Below are 19,419 nucleotides of genomic sequence, written 5' to 3'. Positions count from 1 at the left end.
TGTCCAGCCTGATTACAGCTCACCAGCTCTACATCCCATCCTGTCCGGCCTCCCAAATAGAGGCCACCAAGCTCCTGTGCCTGTCTAGGTTGGGACTGTGCCAGTCAGTAGGATAGGAGATCCCCAGTGGCAGAGCCAGAGATGTCTGGCAATGATGTGGGCAGGACAATTTTGTTACACAGAGAAGCAGCAGGTAGATAACATTGCAAGGAGGTACAATGTTGTCTACCCGCCCTCTCTGTGTCTCTTCCCGTCCTTACCCATCACCACCATCATCACTATGTATCAAAGCTGTGTTGTTGTTCCACTTTTTACATCTAGACTCTTATGTTTAAAATGGCAAATTATTTGTGTGAGATGAGACCTTCGCAGGGCCAGGATTAAATGCACAGCTCTTAAGTGCAGGTCACCTCACAAGCAGATGTAGTCACTGATGCAAGGATGTGTGCACCATTTCGAAGGGGAAATGTACAGATTTATCTACCTGGCTCTACTGGGTAGTCTATGGACAAGATTTTTTCAGCACGACAGACACAACTGTGAGTTTCTGTTGGCTTGACAAGCTATTGGGTTGTGAGACAGGAGTCTGGTTCACCAGGGTATGCTTAGTTCTCCACAGCACGGGCTGCTGCTCAGCTGCTGGAAGGGCTGTGGGGCATCTGCTTCCAATGACCTGGGAGCTGCCCCCGCAGCTCTGACAGCATCTCAGTGTCACCCTCGCTGCTGCCCTACTCTTCTCCTAGGAGACCTGCTCTGCCACCCGCTGTGCTTCAGCGTATTCCCTGAAAGACGAGCTAAAACCTGCGCTGTGTGAGGACCTGAAATACTGAACTGTCTCGTTTTCCCCCTAACATCGAGCCCTTGTTCCATAATCTTCAGTAACCAGGTGGTGGCACTGCGGGACCTGCATCCACCGTGGACACACGGCCGCTTTTCTGCTGAGTTAAGCAGGGTGCACGAAGATAGATCATGAACCATTTTTAAGCTACTTGAAGTGTTCAAGTGAGTTCACACAGGACCGTTGTTTCGTGTCTTGGTGGTCATCACGTTTTTCATCCAGCAGAAGTCCTACAGCCATATTTCCCAAGATGTACAGCCCTGACTCTAGCTGCAAGTGATTCTCTCCAAATCCTGGAGACAACTGGGATAAGATGAGGCGAAGGTCCTTTATCTGCAAATTTCATTATGCATGTTGTCTTTTTTTGAATATCATCTGTCTTTATTGTCTGGTGGTAATCTCTAAAAGTGGAAGCAACTATTTCTATAGTGGATGAATGAGGAAATGCTGAAAGAAGCTGTATGCTCCTTTACAGGATCACAAGAGATGAAACCCTTCATAGTGTCTTGCCTGATTTCTCTTTCACAGTGCACTCTTCAAATGCAATCAGCTTTTGGAGCATGCTCTGCCTCCAACTGTGCATACAATGCTCACACTGAAATTAATAGAAGCATGATGATACATCTGAAGGGAGAATCTGGGACAAAAAAAGTTAAATACTTGCTGGTAAGATCAATGACATAAGTTTCTTTGGCTTTAGTTCTCGCTTTAGAGGCATCTTTATCTCTAAGTCTGTGAAGAATATTTTTATGGGTATATATGTGTCTTAGCAACATCCTAAGAAATAATAATAATAATAAAAAAACCCAACACAAAAAAAAAAAAAAACAACAAAAAACATGAACTTTGGTTACATTTTATACAGAAGTTTAGAAACAAGTTTTTGTGTCCCCCTTCTTAGCAGAGATTTGTTGCTGTGTTTAACCCCACTGCCTCAACCCCAGTCCTGTCCTTGGGGAATGGGGAATTGTTTGTGATTGATGGGATCACCATAATACATGTGGACAAGGTGCTGGGCTTGAATTTGTGCTGGTGACCTCAGATACAGCATTTTCATAATGCTCCTATTGTGTTTTTGATGTGTCTGTGGAATTCCTAAAGAGTCCTACAGGAGATCTTTCATGTGCTTATTCTTCCATCTTGCCGGAATGACAAGGAAATGGTGTTCCCTACATTCAGAGCATGAGGTCAAGAGCAGATTTCCACCATGCCTAGGTGGCTGCTTGCCCATTTGAGTTGCTCTGTGTCATTCAGAGAAGCGGTCCAAACTTGTGCTGCTTCCAGGCAAAGACTCATGCTTCTGAGTCCTCCTTCTTTCCCCCTTAATGGAGACAGTGTCTGGATAATTGCATGTGCCTGAAGCCCCCTGGCTTGACTCAGAGGTGACTGCAGGGCAGTTAGAGGCTGAGCAACACCAGTTCCTGCAAATAAACACCCTCTCACATACACACAGGCTGGGTTCACAGCTGAGCCATTACCCGGGCAGTGACGGACACCAGTCCAAACTAGCAAGTACATTGCCTAACTGCGGAGCAGGGGCTAGGTACAGCACTGATTTTCTGGCTCCTTTTCCATTTTTCTTAGGATTAACTCCTGTCATTGGGCATCAATGAGGTGAAGCTAAGCAGCAATTTATCTCAGACCTGAAAATATGCCGATCTCTGTGTAAGGGTGGAAGGAAGAGGGACCCAGCAGATTGGTGGCCAGCCAGCCAGGGAGATTATGTGTGTCCCCTTGTCTCACCCCTTCAAGGTAGTGGGCAATACAAATCACAAGTGACTTCAAACTTGGGGTCATGGTCCCTGCAGGTGCACTGCCATCTTCCCCACCACTCCACACAGTTGCTCTGACCACTACCGCAGCAGAGAGGCACTGATCTTTGACATTCTCCCACCCTTGCAAAATTCTCTGCATGCAGAGAACTGGATAATTTCTTGCATCCTCTCCATCTGTTAAAACAACCTGAGCCCCAGAAAAGCTCTCAAGAACAGCAGGCTTACAGGTAGTCATGGCACCAAGCCTGACAATATTCAAGAAGCATTTGAACAATGTCCTCAGACACATGGTGTGAATTTTGGGGTTGTCCTGTGCAGGGACAGGAGTTTGATTTGATGATCCTTGTGGGTTTCTTCCAACTCAGGACATTCTATGGTTCTATGACTAAAGAGAGCAAGACAGCTTTTCTGATCAGCAGCCTTACTCAGAAGTGGCACTACTATCAAGTGTAAGCCAGTGGGGTTTAAGGTCCCTTCCTGAAGAAGGATGCCCTTTCAGCTGGCATTGTTCATTTGCTTAAAAGGGAATCTCTGTAGGAAGATATGAGGAAAGCAAAAACACCTGGATGCTCTCACCAGATGAAGTAAGGGGATGATTGGGACAGGCCTCCCTGTTCAGACTGTCCTGTTGTCCCTGGGACTGACTGAAATGCAGCCCAAGCACAGAAGCTGGGTGCAGCGCATGCTGACAGCTGGGCTCAAGGCTCTCTGTAGACTTTCCCACCCAGCCCTGACAATTTGTCCTGTCCTGTCCTATTAGCTAGATGAACCAAGCACAGGTTTCCCAGAACAAGCTGCATGACTGCCACTTATCATATGCAAAATTGGCCAGAAGCAACATGCTGCAGAGATTTTGTAAGAGGGAGGAAGTCATGGGCTACAGGCACGTGGTCAAGGGTTTCTGTGGCTGCAGCTCTGCCTGGAAGAAGCTGCTGTCCCTTGTCTCGTGAGCTGGACTAGATCTGCAATCATAAGCAGACAGCAGGAGGGATGGGAGTATCTCTCAGTCAGGCAGAGCAACCTCTCCTCTCCATGGGCAGGACAGCTGAGATGTAGTTTCCTTCACCCAAATCATCCATCCTCCCATTGCACTGTGGCCTCCTACTTAGACGCCAGCTAGTACCCCAGCCAAGGGGAAGAGAAAGGCAGGAGTGGGATGTAATCCTGTCACCTTGTGCTGACAGTGATCATTCATCCTTTGTGGCTTCTTCTGAGCTTCTGTGGCACTGATCTTCCCATCTCAGCTCTGTCCAGCTCTGCAGGAGAATTCCCAAAAGTGCTGTGAACTAACTGTTCTTCCTAAAGGTCTGAAGAATGAGGACATTATTTACTTTTGGCTGTCGACAGGCATCAAATGATGTGAAAGAAATGTATGCCTCAGCTCCATCACTATCTGGGACCAAAATAACAGATAAAAGAAGAAAATCAGTGGGGGTTACCATTATATGGAGTTGCCATGGAAATAGCATGAGAGAACTTGGAGGAGAGCTAGCACACCATGTCTCCAGGAGGGCATAAATCCCCTGCTAGCCTCACTCTTTTTTATCACATTAACAGGCAATATTTCTTGCTTTAGCAAGAGGTAGGAAAACATCAAAGCACAGTTCTGACATTTTTGTCTATCCCTTGATTTCTCTGACCAAGACCTCCCTGACCCCTCAAGAAGTAGAAATGTGAAGCCTAGTGCTATTGGAAAGTTGTCCTGGAAACCATTTCATAATTTCAGTAAAATGGTAAGAGGGATGTAATTTTCCCCAGAAAATATTTATCGACTTTTAAGTAATCATATAAAAAAATCGAAAAACTTCTTTAAAAATGTACTATTCTAAGACTTTTTAAAAAGAAAAAATGTCATATTTTGTTAAAAGGATTTTTTTTAATGCTGATTTCTAAAGAAATACATCACAATTTAAATGACCTCAGAGTTTTGGTGAAGTTGCTTTCTTGTGCTGTTGCACTTTTCTAGGACACCCATTTTATTTTCCCCTCTGTTGTTGAATCTCACTTTGAAACAGCCTTACACCCCCTGGTCAGGACAGGACAACCAAGTCTGTTTATGCACTATATTATAAGACTCCACAAATATAAATACAGCTTTGAGGCATGATGTTTTATGGGGATGGCATCCTCCAGCACACACATACAGTTCTTCACCCCGCACTTCCTGGCAGGCCACAGGTCACTCATCTGGAGAGAAGTCCTCACCCACGACTATCAGTGATGGTTGTGCCAATCTGACACAGAGTAAACTACCACTTGGATCCCGGCATCCAGCTGCTGACAAGTACAGGTATGTGTGAGTGAATGAAACCAGCTCTGTTTTCAAACAAAATCTTCATCCTCTCCTATAAGGCCTCACACTCTGTTCTGCTGCATTATCACTCCCGTGTTGCAATATTTTTCCTGTGGATACTTCCTTCCCTACCTCTAGCTCCTACCCTTCCCTATGGCTTTGGCCACTACAGGATGGGACTGAGCACATTTAGAGATAAGAAGGACCTTCAGCCTGCAGCCAGGCTCCAGAGGGGAGAGGGCAGATAGGAAAGCCTGGGGCAGGGCAGCAGTAAAGCTTCATATTTGTATCTGCTCCCTTTTGACAGAGCCAGTAAGTGGGAAAGGAAAGACAGCAGGAACCTCCAATGAGACCTCATCTTCCTCACCCACCAGTACAAATTATTTGTCCCCACACCAGTGCTGCAAGGGCAAATGAGATGAAAGGAAGCAGAATAGTGAGAGGAAGCCAAAGAGCACTGTCACCAAATGCTCCGTTAAGAGCCAATTCAAGTTATGTCCCAGCTATTGACCCCAGCTCTGGCTCAGAGCCCCATTTCAACAACTGAATTTCCATCACACTTGTGACTCCACTTGCAAGAGCTGGGACCCCAAGTAATATACTATTCTGCATTTGGAAACCTCTCTCCTACAGAATAGCTAAAACTGTGGAATTAATTTGTGTGGGGTGAGAACTCTGGCCCAAGCTGCTCTTTGGCTTACAGTCATCACATTGTGCCATAATGGCAGTAATTTCAACTTTTTTCCATAAAGATGTCTTAAAGAAAGGAATGGGGGAAGAAGGTCTCTTTTGACATCTGCATTTCTAAGGCAAAAGTCTAACAGTTATCTAAGTCATTATCAGCAACCAAGATTTTTCCTCAGAACAAAACTTGTGTGCTAAGTTCTTGTTGATTGTTTTGTCTGTTTGCTCAGCATCAGTTTGAGATAAAATTATACACATAATTTTATAAATGCTATTTATAAAGCTGTGAATACATATCATGCATATTTTGTGACAAAACAGATCCATTTTTACCACTGAAATGACAAGTCTCAAACACTGAATAATTCCAAAGGGGCTATTTTTATGGCACTTGGTGGTACATTTGTTGCTGAGTAGCAGCTGTCTATAGCCATGGGAATAGACATCATTTTTAGCTTGTCATAATTCTGGAACTGGATTCATTCCAGAAGAGTTTGTCATAACAGTGGGCTGTGAAATGGCTGTTTATGATAAATGGATTCATGGATTATGGGATCAAACATTTTGGGAAACCATTGTGTTTATCTTCACTTCAGGACTGTCTGGGGAGCTCCCATTCATCCCCTTGTTGCACCTCCCAGAACAGGCAGCTGCAGTCACTGGGAAACTCTCTTGTTGGGTGGCACTTCTCAGGACAGTTTCCTCATCTCCCTGATGTGCCTGGTAATATATTGTTCCTTTCAGTAAAGTTATCTGGAAGCAGCTGCCTCCAGTGTTTCTTCAGGATTGTTATTTTCATATATTTATTTCCAGGAAAATGGAAAACATCCAGAGCCTTTTCAAATGCTACTGCTTTAGCATCAGGAGGGGAAGTAACTTGAAAGGTGAAACAAAAATCCTTTTCTGTATCTATGCCATTTTTGCTACGTTCTGTGCATTCTAGGCTTCCATTCAAAATAAACAAGTTTTTAAAAGCCAAAACCTAAATCATATGCTACAGAAAAAAAAATCTTACATTTTTCTCTCTTGTTCAGAAATAGAACCATTGCAATGTAAAATAAACTAACTCCTACTGTCTGTTAAAAAAAAAAAAAAAAACAGCTCTGTGGAGAGCTGTCTCCAGCCAAACAACTCCCCCGGCTCAAGATCTGGCCTTCATTCCTGGATCCAGAGAGATGTCCTGTGCTGATAGCAATCATGCCTGGAGTGTGCATCTGAGGACCAAAGCAAGGAAAAGGCACTGCAGGACCCAGAGGGAGGTGGAAGAAGGGAGGTGTGAAGCTACACTGGGATCAACAGATTGTCAGACCAACAAATACACTCATCAGGAACAAAAGCACCCCTGGGCACCTTGTGTGCCTGGAACTGTACCTGTTTCTTTCCAGCTCTAGTTGCTCCAGACCCTGTTTCCTCATTTCAATGAAGCAAACAGTCCAAAACCTGCAGTACTGCCTTCATTGTTTTGAAATCAGTTAGGCAGGTTTCCAACCAGAGGGTGTTTTAGGCCAGGTTTCCAAGACAGAGTATCTTTTAAAGTCAGTGTTTCTGTTTTCCCTGCCCTGAGGCAGGGAGGGGTGCTCAGAGCAGTCTCAGCTGTTCTCATGGCTCAGGATTTTTCCCCTTCTGGGAAGCGGTGCTGAGAATGCCCTCAAAGAAAGAGCATTGCTGTCTGTGAAGATGTATACCAAAGTCCTGCAGAAAGCAGATGGCAACACAGCAGGAGCAGAGTTGTGCTTGGGATTTCCAGGGAGATCTTTGTTCCTTGGACACTGGTGTAGGTAGGAGAAGAGATCTGACTCAAGGCAGGCCTGGAGAAGCTGGGATGCATCTCTGGTTCTTCTTCTATGTTTAACTGTACTGCAGCCACCACAGCATAAATCCTTATCAGAAGTGGTTCAACTCTCTCCCCTTTCCCAACAACATCTGCCAAGGCAAAGGGCCAGCACATGAGTTATGGGGCACCCAAGGCGCTATGACAAACTGACCCACCCTCCTGTTAGACAGCACAACCAGGGCATCAGTCTTTACCCCCCTGCATCTCCACAGGACTTTTCCTCCCCCTTCAGCTTGGGTTTCCCCACACAGGGGTACCAGTGTGCAGGTGGAAGCAAGAAATTGGAGAATGAGAGGCATGGTTTTACACGAGTTTAATTACCCAAAATAAACACCACTGCAGTAACCAACACCTTCAAAGTACTGTGGCTAAATAATACTACAGCTCATGAAACAGATTTTGACGAGCCAGCACATGATGATTTGGAAAGACGCTTCCTTGCAAAGCTGAGTCATACAGAGGATTGAGAAACTCTGCAATCAATGATTAAACTAGAAAGATCTGACAACAGGAAAGTGTGCCCAAAATTGTCATGCTGCACACTATCTTTTATTCACTATTTATTTATTTATTACCCAATGTTTTGCTTTAGGTAAACAGTTTCGTTTCTTTTATTTGTCTGAGTATGATGCATTCCAAATTTCAGATCCTCTCCTCTCTTACTCATAGCAACATTCAATTCCGTTGATCTTGTACTTTATCAGTCATGTGGGAAGGTGACTGAACTTTTTGTCTAATGGCAGAAGATGCTTCAATTGCTTCTTTGGACTCCAATTAGGAAAGGCCTTAAACACTAGGGATACAAAAAAAAAAAAAAAGAGAGAGAAAAAAAAACAAGACTGGAAAACTCTGGAAAAATGCTCAAGGGAGAATAGTTGCCATGGAAATGCTTCTCTGTTTTCTCCAACACACACCTCACTTAGACCCAAACCCACTTAGCTTCCAATTCCAGGCATGGGCAGGGTGGGTAGTGCAGCTGCCACCACAGAGCACAGACATGGGCTCTGCTGTCCCACCACAGGGAGCCCCAGCGTCAGGTCACACTGCCAATGTCACTCTGCACACAACACCACGCTGTCGCCCAAGTCATGACACACAAGTCAGGGCACTGCAGCACATGGCTGAGGAGCTGCTTTTCCATACCAGCTGCCTCTTGATGGCCTTGTAGCTCCAGAGCATCTCTGATGCTTCTTGGTCCCACAAAGCAAGCGGGGCTGGTAAGAAGCTCACAGCTCACTGTGTTCAGCTGCATCAGCTCATGGGATGACAGAGAGGGAGTAGGGCCATGGCACTTGCAAGACCACACTGCAGGCCAGGCTGCAGGGGATGTAAAACATGAGGCACCAGCCTGGGCTTGGTACACGGCAGTGAGTTGATCTGTACGCATGAGAATCCAGATCCTCAAAGACATTGAAACACTTAAATCCCAGTGGTATCTTTCAGGATGTGGTTTCTGGGATTTTTTGCTTCCATTTGTGCTTTTGAAAAATCTGCACCTAAAATTCAGGGTCATCAACACAGTCTTTTCACTGGGGCTGCACAGAACATACGTCTGAGGCCGCGCCAGGACCTTGGGTTGCTGATTAGCCAGACCTCACACTCAATCTAAGAAGAGCACGGCTCCTTCCACCCCATTCACTCAAGTTTCCCCTTATGGAAACTAAGGGGTGGGCAGCAGTGAGGGGTGTGGGAGCAGCATGCAGCCAACTCTCACTTAGGCATGGGCTCTGGATGTGGAATTACGCAAACAGCACTTCGGGAATCAGGCAGCATTTGCACTGACCCATCTTCTGCAGCAGCTCCTACAGAGAACTAGAAAAAAAAGCATCCGCCATGGCTGAAGCCTGTCTTGTGCAACAGATTCTGCTGGGAGTGAAACAGAGATTATGAATGAGCTGACAAAACCAGCCTGCTGTTGGCATAGGCACTAAGCAGACAGAGAGTAGCTACAATGGCAGTGTTTCATCCATTACCGTCAAAGAAGTCACTTTTACCACTGATCCTGCCCCAATAAATCATGTTGCCTAGCAGTTTTACAGAGGCGTTGTACATCCAAAGCTACTTATGGTCCCGTTAAAAGAGATGCATTTCTTTTTTAGCTCAGTGTGTCTGAAATGCTGTCATAGAAGAAAGAGAGTCACTGCTCAGAGTGCTATTGTAAAAGAAGTATTACTCTAATTACAGCAGGAGGGACAATGTGAGCTAGAAGCCACCATCTTCTTCCCCTGTCCCATCGCCTTCGGGCGGCCTTGCAAAGCTGAAAATTTGCTACCACAAGCACAATATCTGCTCATGCACCCTTTGCCATAGTGATGGATGAAAATGGGGAAATAACAATGTTAGTTCCCCTTTCACCATAAATCACTCATCCCCTCAAAGTGACTACAGTATTCTAAGTCTGGCCAGATTTATAAAGACAACTTAACCAATTAGGTCTTTTATAAAGGCTGTCATCTTCTTAATGCAGTGTTAGATATATTTAGGCGTGTGTCTACAAAATAAAGTATTTCTTTTTGAGGCTAACAAAGCTTATTCTAGAAGACTTAAAATCTCAGTCTGCAAATATTCACCCTGTGGCTGTGTTCACATTAGCAAGGTATTCACTGACAGCGGAAGCCAACCAACAGATCAAAGCTGAAGGTCTGGAGGCCCCTACACATATGCTACATCTATACATGTGCATATACACGTACATGTACATACACACATATTTATGCAGGTACATATGTGCATATATAAAAACATATAAATATTTATGGTTTGCCACTGTTGAGGCTGGCAGGAAAACTCTCACAGATTATGTTATTAACAAGTGGGGCAGCTTAGGAAGACAGTATATCCAGTACACCTAAATCTACAGGGTATGCATATAATTCCCATCAAGATTATGCTTTTGAATTTGTCTCCATTTAAATCATAGAATGGCCTGGGTTGGAAAGGACCTTAAAGATCATGTGGCCCTGCCTGTAGTGGGCCCTTTCACCATCACACAGCTGTTTCGCATCATGTCAGGAGGGACCTGCCCAGTTGCTAATTAGCAGCAAGGCCACTCCTGTCTCTGGAAGGCAGAGATAATTCCCAGGGCTGTTACCCCACCGAGCCTACCCAGCCCAGCAGGCAGTGCAGGCAGTCATGGAGGGGCTCCCTGCCCAAACCAAGGTGGGGCGAGGGGCCCCAGGCAGCGATGCAGCCTTTGCTGTGCACACCCACTGCACCCCAACAACCCAGCAAGGCAGCTGCTGACAACACCAAGGTGCCTAAGCAAGAAGAAATGTCCTCCTACCAGTTTCCCCAGCATAGTCTTCCTAAATCCATGCACAACAGTTAACGTCATGACTCCCTGTCAAACACCAGAAAAGCACCGAAATGTCTCAATTTCAGCATTTGCTTCAGACAGACAAAGGCTCTGTACAGGCTCAGAAGAGAAGCAAGGAGGTCTCTAGGCCACCTGCTGCACTAGTATTACTCGGAGAAGAAATACTGGAGATGGCAGAGAAAAAACTTTTTTTTTTTTTTTTTTTTAACATTAGTTCAGGAGTCAATTGTGAGTAACGAAGTGGCTGTGACCATGCTGGCCTCGTGTCTAAATCCAGAGCGTACTTCTGACCCTCCAGTCCCCAACACAAAGAGGTCCCTGGAAACCCTCTAATGTCACTCGTGACTCTGGCTGTCCAACCAAACATGCACTTGCAGTGACAGACGTGTTATCAAAAAGCTGGCTGACCCAGCTGCATACAGAGCAGAGAGACAACCTGTTGGAAAGTATTTCTGCCCTTCCCCATGCAAGGGACTCCTTGCCGTAGGACAAAAGGATGCCATGGATAGCAAGCTTACCTAGTCCAAAAAGCAACTGGACAAATGCATGGGATAAAGTCTATCAGGGTTTACCAAGCACAATAACAAATATCCATGAGCCACACTGTGCTAAGGATGAGAGAATACTTAGAGAAGACACCAGCCCACAGTGGCACTGATCCTGTAATCTGTCTCAGGTGTCCACTACCGTCCATCATGGGCAGCAGGGCACTGAGATAGATGGACCTCAATGTGGCAATATGTGTAACATTTCCAGATAGCAGGTCATGTTGAAAATCGGTCATGAATATTTGCCTGAACACCATCCATAAACCCCAGCCACAGGAAGACACAAGTGAACACAGAACTTTCTTCAGGTGAGCAGCCCCCCTAGTTTCTACATTAACACAAATGCATCAGTCAAAGCCTCTCAGTGCCTGGAACCAATGGAGAAGGAGATTACTCCATCAGATCCCATTTCACACAGTCAGACAATGCAGGGCCGCATCAGGATACCTAAAGTATCAATTTATTGGAAAAAGCATTATGACTGTTGATAGATGCTGCGACATGATTAGTACATCAAACAGAAACATACACCATCAACCTAAATTCTTTCAAATCAACGATTCCCACTGAGCTTATAAAGTCAACAAGCAGCACAAAAATTGTAAATCACAGTGTTATTATTTTCTTTTATTTAAAAACACTAGAAAATGCAGACAGAACACAGGCATCTTTGCTTATACAGAAAAGGCAACTGTTTGCATAAGATTTGATACCAGTTAACACTGTTTATGAAACTGTACCCTGCCTACAACATGCAAAAGGCCTTAGCAGGGCTGCACAGGTAGAGCCTATAGATTTGATTATTCTCAGAAGCTCTTGCACTTTGTTCAGAGTGTATGCATGTTACAAAAAAAAAAAAAAAAACCAAAAAACAAAAAACAAAAAAAAACCCAAACCACACTGCTAAAATACAGCTCTGTTCACATCAAGTTTATTATTGGTCTTCCTAATGTCTGAGATTTTACCAGAGAAATTTTGAGAAATTTCAGGATTTTGATTATTGCAGGACATTCATCACTGGTAGCCAGAAAGGACTGTATCCACAGTCTATACACAAGTTCCAAAATGAACTTGGGAATGCATAAACCAGGCAGCACTGAGTCCCGCTATTCCTCACCCACACAGGTAAAAATAATCTGGGACACGAATAGGTCCCTTTGGATTCAGGGATGGCCTTAGAAGGGCCTTTGCTCCTTAAAAATCTCCTTCAAAAGCCTAACTCTCTGTTTGCCTTGATTTCCCTCTTTTGATTCCTCCTCGCCTGCACTGCAGTCACGAACTGCAGCCAAAAGCTCTTCCCTTGTTGTTTGGTGGTAGTTGTTTTGTTTTTAATTGAATGGTATCTGCTCTTTTTACCCATCTAGCAGATGCTCTTGCACACAGATGACTCTTGTGAAGTCCACAGCAAAGCTCTTACACAGCTCAGCAAGAGAGAAAATAAAAGCACATCAGAACCTCAGGTTTTCTCCTTTTACTGCTGAGATTCATTCTCAGAAAGCAGGTACATGTCAAACAGCTTGGCTGGCCAGAAGGAAAATGGTTTTTGGAAAGTGCCTGAACTTTGAGGCACTGTAGCATCAGAGGAGCACACCTCTTTTAGAAGAGGTAACAAATGATACAGGCAGACACAGTGGCATGGTGTGTGAGTATGTCCCCACTGCAGGCATCCTGCTGCCTCCCTGGCAGAGCCAACAGCCAAAATGCTGTTTTGATGCCTAATGGTTAAACATTGCCGGTCTTCCTAAAACAAGACATTCCCTTACTATTTCATTTTAAGTTTCCAAAAGGCTACTCATTATTTGACTTAAATCCCTATTTTCAAGAACAGCCAGGTTTTCCTCCTCCTTTAAAGACAGTTGCTCCAAGCAGCCCTTCAGCAACTAACACAATTTAAGAGATGTTATTTAAAGATCTGCACCCACAGTAGTTCCACTAGATGTTCACCATTCTTCAAATGCGCCCTCAGATCACAAGTAATAGGCACCTGCTTTTTCGCAGCCTGTATTTTTCTAATTCAGTTAGATTATCATACACATTTCAGCTTTGGCCCTTATATAGGCTAGTTTTAAAGAAATTTTACATACAAGTAACAGGAATGTGAGAAAATTATCTTAGGGTGTCCACATCACATTGTCCAGCTGTGAGTTGAGATCAGCACATTAACACACCCCAAAATGTCCCACTTCAAACAGAAGGACAGCTGCAAACAGAAACCTGTATCTTCCTCTAAATGAGATTGCTCGGTCAGATGACAAATGTAAAAGATGCTTATATGCACTGTGCTGTGTTGGTACCAATGCCCATGTCCCTTTAGACTGCTTTTGGAATGGCACAGATAAAAGCAGCCTTTTACAGCTGCAGAAAGCTCAAGAAGATAAAAACATCCCTGTATGCACTTGGGTCATGTTCCCCTGCCTGCCTCAGGTGAGACCAATATTCTGCCAGCACTTGGATGCAACTCCTGTCAGGCATCATTCCTGCTAATTAAGTACTTTCGGCTTACTCAGCATTGAACTCCGGCAGCACAAGAGAGATAAAAGCAAACCACGGAGAGATCACAAGAGTCTGTGTAGTTGAGGACCTGGTCTTGAACAACGGAGCAGGACTGTGAGGGAGGTCTGCAGTGTCTTTCTAAAATGGTTGGTCTGTAAAAGACCAAGACATAGGAGTGGAGGAAGGGAATGATGCTTTTCTGCCTCTGCCAAATTATCAGTTTATTTTGAAGACGACAGAAACATAGCATGGAGAGGTTGCCAGTGCAAGCCAGAATCACAGGGAGCCAGATGCTCACTCTTTCACAAACCAGACCTCATTGCGTCGCCCATAAGGCTTCATAGGGGGATCATAACCATTGCAAAAGTAGAAATCTTTGCGGTATGCAGCATCACTCCCCAGAGCAGACTTCAGCTTGGCAGCATAGTTGACGTAATCCGCCTCTTTGGCATAGCCACCAAACTGCCTGCAAAGAAACCAAACAAAGAGAGGTGCTGAGCAGTCCTGGCAAAACACAGAAAGGAAGAGAGAGAAAACAATATATAGCCACAATATATTTAGCTACACATTTTGGTCCAGATCCCACCAACATGCACTCATGCAGGTGCTGTTATTTGTGAACTGGCACACTGTGCCTGTGACAGGTTAAGTCCAAAGGGTTACACAGCCAGGGCCCAGTCATCCATTGGCAGACCTCAAACAGATCCCCCCAAACACACCCATGTATATCAGTCAGCAGAATGGCCCTGCCCTTTGAAACAATGCCATATCAGAGGAACAGCTTCCTAGAATACAAGGTTATCTTCAAGTCTGCTCAGCCTGCCATCCTTACACCAGTGCTGTTAACAACCATGTTCACTGTGGTGTGAACAGCCATCTGCTGGATTCCAGATCATGAATGGAAGCCAAACTCTCACTAGCTCAAGGAAAAGGGGAGGTAGGAGCAGAGATATTAGCAATTACATGCCACAATGCTATCTGAAAGGAATGGGCTGGAATTGGACTGTTCTGTGTTGACCTCCCATGAAGAGGAACTGTGTCCACATCAGCCTGCACCTCACTACCCTGTTTCGGGGTCAAGGTTTGAGAAAAAACAGCCTGTTCTTGCAAAAGTGGCCCACGCCCACAGCAAAGGCCAGGCAGCAGTCACAGGCAGGGAGGAGCCAGACAGTCTAGAGTCAGCCAAGATAGTTCAAACAAGGAGACAGGGGAACCTCCAAGGAGTTAAATACAAAATGAAGAGCTTATTGCTATTGTGATGTTAGTTGGAGTCTGGGTTGTCAGTCAACAGCTGAAGACATTCAAAGGTGATTTGAAGCAATGCAATGCTTGTTTCCATTATGGACTCTGGCATGAGTCCATCCAAATGAGGCTTCAGCTGACACCTGTAGTTTGATGCAAACCACACCAAAGAACATTCCTGATGACCAAGAGCCATCTTGATCCCAGAAGGTGGGGAAAATAATACTTTTCAGAGATTAGAAATTATTCAGTACCTTCATATTCACCCTCCCCTGCTCTTTATCTCCCCAGGTGAAACCAAAAGCCTTTCAGGGCTAACCTTCACACTTGTTTTCCCAGTGAAAAAAAAAAAATCCATATTCCAAACCGGTGCAGCATGACCAACGATAAGACATGTCCTAAACCACCTGTCTTCAGTCTGGAAAGGCCCTTCCATCCCCTTCTACCACATGCACCCACTCTCCACCAACCAAGTCACCTGGTAAAACCAACACTCCCCTTCGAAGTGCGCTAGAGACCTCAGCACTTGGGACTGGAAATCCCAGGATGTGTTCCTTACGTGGAATAAATGGTCATTCCTTGCCTCTCTTCAATCTTAATGCTTTCATCACTAGGACAAGGAGGGTTGGCTTGAAACTGACTCGGGATCCGCAGAGAGACCTTCACATTCTGCTGTAAGGAGCCATCTTCAGCAGGGAAAGCAGTGATGGAGACAGGAGCAGTCATGCCCATTCCAACTCCTGAAAGAGGCACACAGACATTACTGAAGAAATCTAGGTTCTCAGGAACTCACAAAATTAACAGAGGATTCACAACAGCTAATTTTAGTGTAGGAAAACTCCTCATACTGAACTCCTTGCACAGTCAGACAAGACTGCAGTCCTCTGAGGCATGCAGAAGAGCCATGTTAGGCTTCTGCTTGGGCCAAACTTCTCTCTCCACTGACTACACAAGGACTCTGGGAGATAAGGGCTCCAGGTGAACTCTGGATGGCGTTTTATTAATGGTCCTGTTTTTGTGGCTCTCAACTATATCGCTCATGCCACCAAGGCACTCTGTTCCTCTTACAAATCACCTCTAACACAACAGGGTCTACAGTTCTGGGGCAGGTCAGTGGAACATGTAAATCCACATCAGTATTTAAATTATTATCACCTACACTTAGTGGTGAGCCCATAGCTTCTGTCACTCAGTGTTAGGTATCTCATAAACACTTTCAAACACTTCCAGACATTCTATAAGTTCCAGTGCCCCAAAACTCAGTGCTGTTCTGGCTTTCAGCAGGGTTGTCCATGCTGCCCACCACTCCAGCGTGCTTCTTTTCTGCTCATTACTGCTGAGAGGTACCACATGACATGGAAGAACATTTTCCTTCTCTCTTCTTCTTTCAGCAGTAAGGGAACTTCCAAACATCAGGATTACGCTGCCACAGAACCAGTTATGAGCAAACCGTCCTTCTCATTTATTTTGTTTTGATATCATACCTTTCTCTGTGGCACGTATTGTAGAAGGTACCCTTTCTCCTACAGCAACAGCAATCATCAGCTTTCCATGCTGTATAAATGCCATTTCCTTCTGCATCCAGCTCCTACCCCCGTACACACTATACAAGTCCCTTGACCAGATGCCTGAGGAAAGTGTATGAGCAAATGTATATGCCTCAGAACCACCCTGTGGTCTTCTCTTCCTGCTACAGATGATTACTGATGCGCATACTTTAGTAAATTGAGAATTAGAAGCAATCACCTGGAAGCACCATTATAAAACATTACAAAGTACCATTGAAAAGCAAGCTCATTGTTCATTATCCTTTCATGAACAAAAATAGCCAGAGTATGTGAAAAATATCAAGGTCATAAAAGTTATTTCACTGCCTACAAGGGCACATCATAGAACCGAAGTGCCCCAGATACCCTAGATTTCATCAGCTACTGCCATCCCCAGGAGCTGTCATAGATACACGTGTGCCTGTCCTCACGTTATCCCAGCTACAAGGTAACCCGGTCTTGCTTAAACAAATATTTTTTGAGATTCTACCCTGAAACAGAGACAGGTTAAGAGTGGACACACAGCATAACTTGGCTGGGCATGCTTTAACCTGTGGTGAGTTTATTCTTCCCAGTGAGGGGCCATCCCCACCACAAACCCCCAGTGCCAGGAGCCACAAGCCAGCTGGGCCAACAGTGCCATTGCCTCCAGACATCCAGCTTTCACCAAGCCTTTGCTAGCAGCAGTCAGCCACAAACATCGGCCAAGCCCCACAGGGCAGGGAGCGTCTCTCACCCTTGTCGTTGGTTCCTCCGACGTACTTGAGGAGCTTGAGCACCCCTTCCTTCGAGGCTTCGTCGAACGGCTTCCCCACCACCTCCACCGCCGCGAACCACCCGCCCTCCAAAGTCCTCTCCTCGTAGCTGAGCTGTTCCTGGGGAAGGGGACGGGCATAGGGAAGCTGGCAGCTGCCCGGACGGGCTGCGAGGAAAGAGCTGCCCGGAAGTCACCCTCTCCCCCTCGCAGCGCCTTATCCGTCCCGGCCGCCACGGAACCGCTCGGAGGAACCGAGCCCGGCAGCCCGACCCGCCACTTACCTTCTCCCCCTTGCTGAGCACCCGGTAGGGCCACGGCTCCACCGTGCTCAGCAGCGAGTTCTTGATCATGCCCAGCATGGTGCCGGTCGGCTCGGCTCGGCTCGACTCGACTCGACTCAGCACGGCTGGGCCCCGCTCGGCTCGGCTCGGCTCGGACGAGGTGGGAGGACCCGGCGGGCGCCCCGCCGCCTGCAGAGCCGCGCACCGCCCCCAGGGAGGCGCCCAAGAGCCACCTGCGGGGGGCGGGACCGGGGGGAACGCGGCGCCGGGCGGGGGGACGCGGGACTTGGCCGGGACGAGACTTGGCTGCGGCCGGCTCTGGGAGTGGAAAGCTGGCGGCCCCGGGGGTGAAGTCATGGAGGACTCTGAGAAGTGTGAAGTGTAAATAGGGTGCAGGGGCAGGTGGTGTTCATCCGAGAGAGAGGAAATCTGGAGGAAATAAAAATACAAGGGAGGGAAAGTACTGGCAAAAGTGTGTAATATATGGCGCGGGGTGGCACAGCTCTCCTGAAACTGCACAATAATAACGGGGGTTTTTTTGTTTGTTTGTTTGTTTGTTTGATAAACGGAACTAAGGGTGGTCACAGTTGTCTTTTAAGTCTGAACTCAAGGCAGTGCTCCACGTCTCTGTGAATGTTGTGTTAGGTAAGGGGTAGATCTTAGAAGCCGCTGATGATATTGGCTCTCCCTCCACTGACCTCTGCAAGAGTTCACAGCCCAGCTGGTCAATTCTGTTTAAAAATCCAGCCACATCCCTTCTCAGAAACATGTAAATGAACACAACAAGGGGCTTAGAAGGCCTTTTATAGATGGATATCTTTATGTGCATGGAGGACTTAGGTCTTCATGATAACAAATGGATTTTAGTTCTATAAGTCATGTGAAAGGTTGAGTGCCAGGTAAACAAAGTGGCTTTGCCCAGGGTTGTTTAAGAGGACGGTAGCTGAGACAGGAATCAAATGCGATTTCCTGGGCAGCCATGGATCAGACCAGCCTCCCCACGCAGATTTAAACAAAGACACCTTGAGGTGCCTGGTCAGCTGGACTTCTGCCTCCTCAGATAGAAGGTGAGTGACACAGAAGCAGGCTGATGCATAATTTTCCTATACTCTTAGAGAGCAAAAAGGAAAGTTATAAAAGAAATGAGACATCAAAGCAATTCCATCTAGAGAGAGAGGGTGGTACAAAGGCAAAGCAGTTAAAGCAGCTGGCCATGGGCGTCTGATCAAACCGGCCCCATTCAGGTCAGGAAGCAGAGCTGGAGCCTGACATGGACTTTCACAGAGTCAATGACAGATGCTGCTATCAGTGGTGACAAGGCCACAGATCTAGTAATTTATTAACCATTTATATAATTAGGTTCATTCACCATTATGCAAGAAATTGCGAAATTGTAATATACATTGTGTGCTGCAGCTTACTTGTTCTCTTTAAAATAAATGGTGAGTTTCTCTGTTGAGCTGAGGAGTTTTGCCAGGAATACCAACTAGCACATATTAGTATAGGAATACATGAACTGGGTCAGACCAGAGGTCCATCTTGCCCAGTCCTCTCTCTCTGGCAGAAGCTGGTGGTGGACATTAGGTAGAAAGTAAAAGCATGCAGTGATCTGGTCTGGCCTCCCAACTCCATCCATCTGTGACTGAGGGACTTACACAAGCCAGAAGTCTCATATTTCTGTTTCATGTTGGATTTTATACAATTTCAGCTTGCCTGATAAAGTTCTTATCTCTAAAATACGAACATTAAAGCTGACATTTATGTTGTATTCTTCCTCCAGATAGGCCAAACTGAGCAGCAGTTCCTAGAGC

The 19,419-nt window shown here is 45.8% G+C and overlaps 2 protein-coding genes across 3 annotated transcripts in view; one reads left to right on the top strand and one right to left on the bottom strand.

Annotated features, from left to right (window-relative positions):
• The first annotated feature begins 640 nt into the window (after positions 1-640).
• The window catches only part of FAM234B (family with sequence similarity 234 member B), a 58,397-nt gene continuing 39,618 nt past the window's right edge, over positions 641-19,419 (top strand). Inside the window, exons 1-3 of one of the 2 annotated variants that reach the window (XM_082043170.1) lie at positions 641-1,002; positions 1,367-1,504; positions 4,629-4,903. The gene's annotated coding sequence lies outside the window, so the exon portion shown is untranslated. Of the gene's footprint in view, positions 1,003-1,366; positions 1,505-4,349; positions 4,904-19,419 lie in introns of those variants that run through there. The other variant, XM_082043171.1, reaches the window with a different exon arrangement.
• On the bottom strand, positions 11,886-17,759 carry HEBP1 (heme binding protein 1). Its single transcript, XM_082043175.1, has 4 exons — positions 17,609-17,759; positions 17,307-17,445; positions 15,583-15,763; positions 11,886-14,247 (listed from the first exon to the last, which is right to left on the bottom strand). The coding sequence occupies exons 1-4, from the start codon at positions 17,684-17,686 to the stop codon at positions 14,076-14,078; spliced, it is 570 nt and encodes a 189-aa protein (XP_081899301.1). The 5' UTR covers positions 17,687-17,759; the 3' UTR covers positions 11,886-14,075.

The sequence above is a fragment of the Streptopelia decaocto genome (genome assembly GCF_964273445.1).
Source record: "Streptopelia decaocto genome assembly, chromosome: 1".
Classification (NCBI taxonomy): domain Eukaryota; kingdom Metazoa; phylum Chordata; class Aves; order Columbiformes; family Columbidae; genus Streptopelia; species Streptopelia decaocto.
This window is presented reverse-complemented; position numbering and strand designations above follow the sequence as displayed.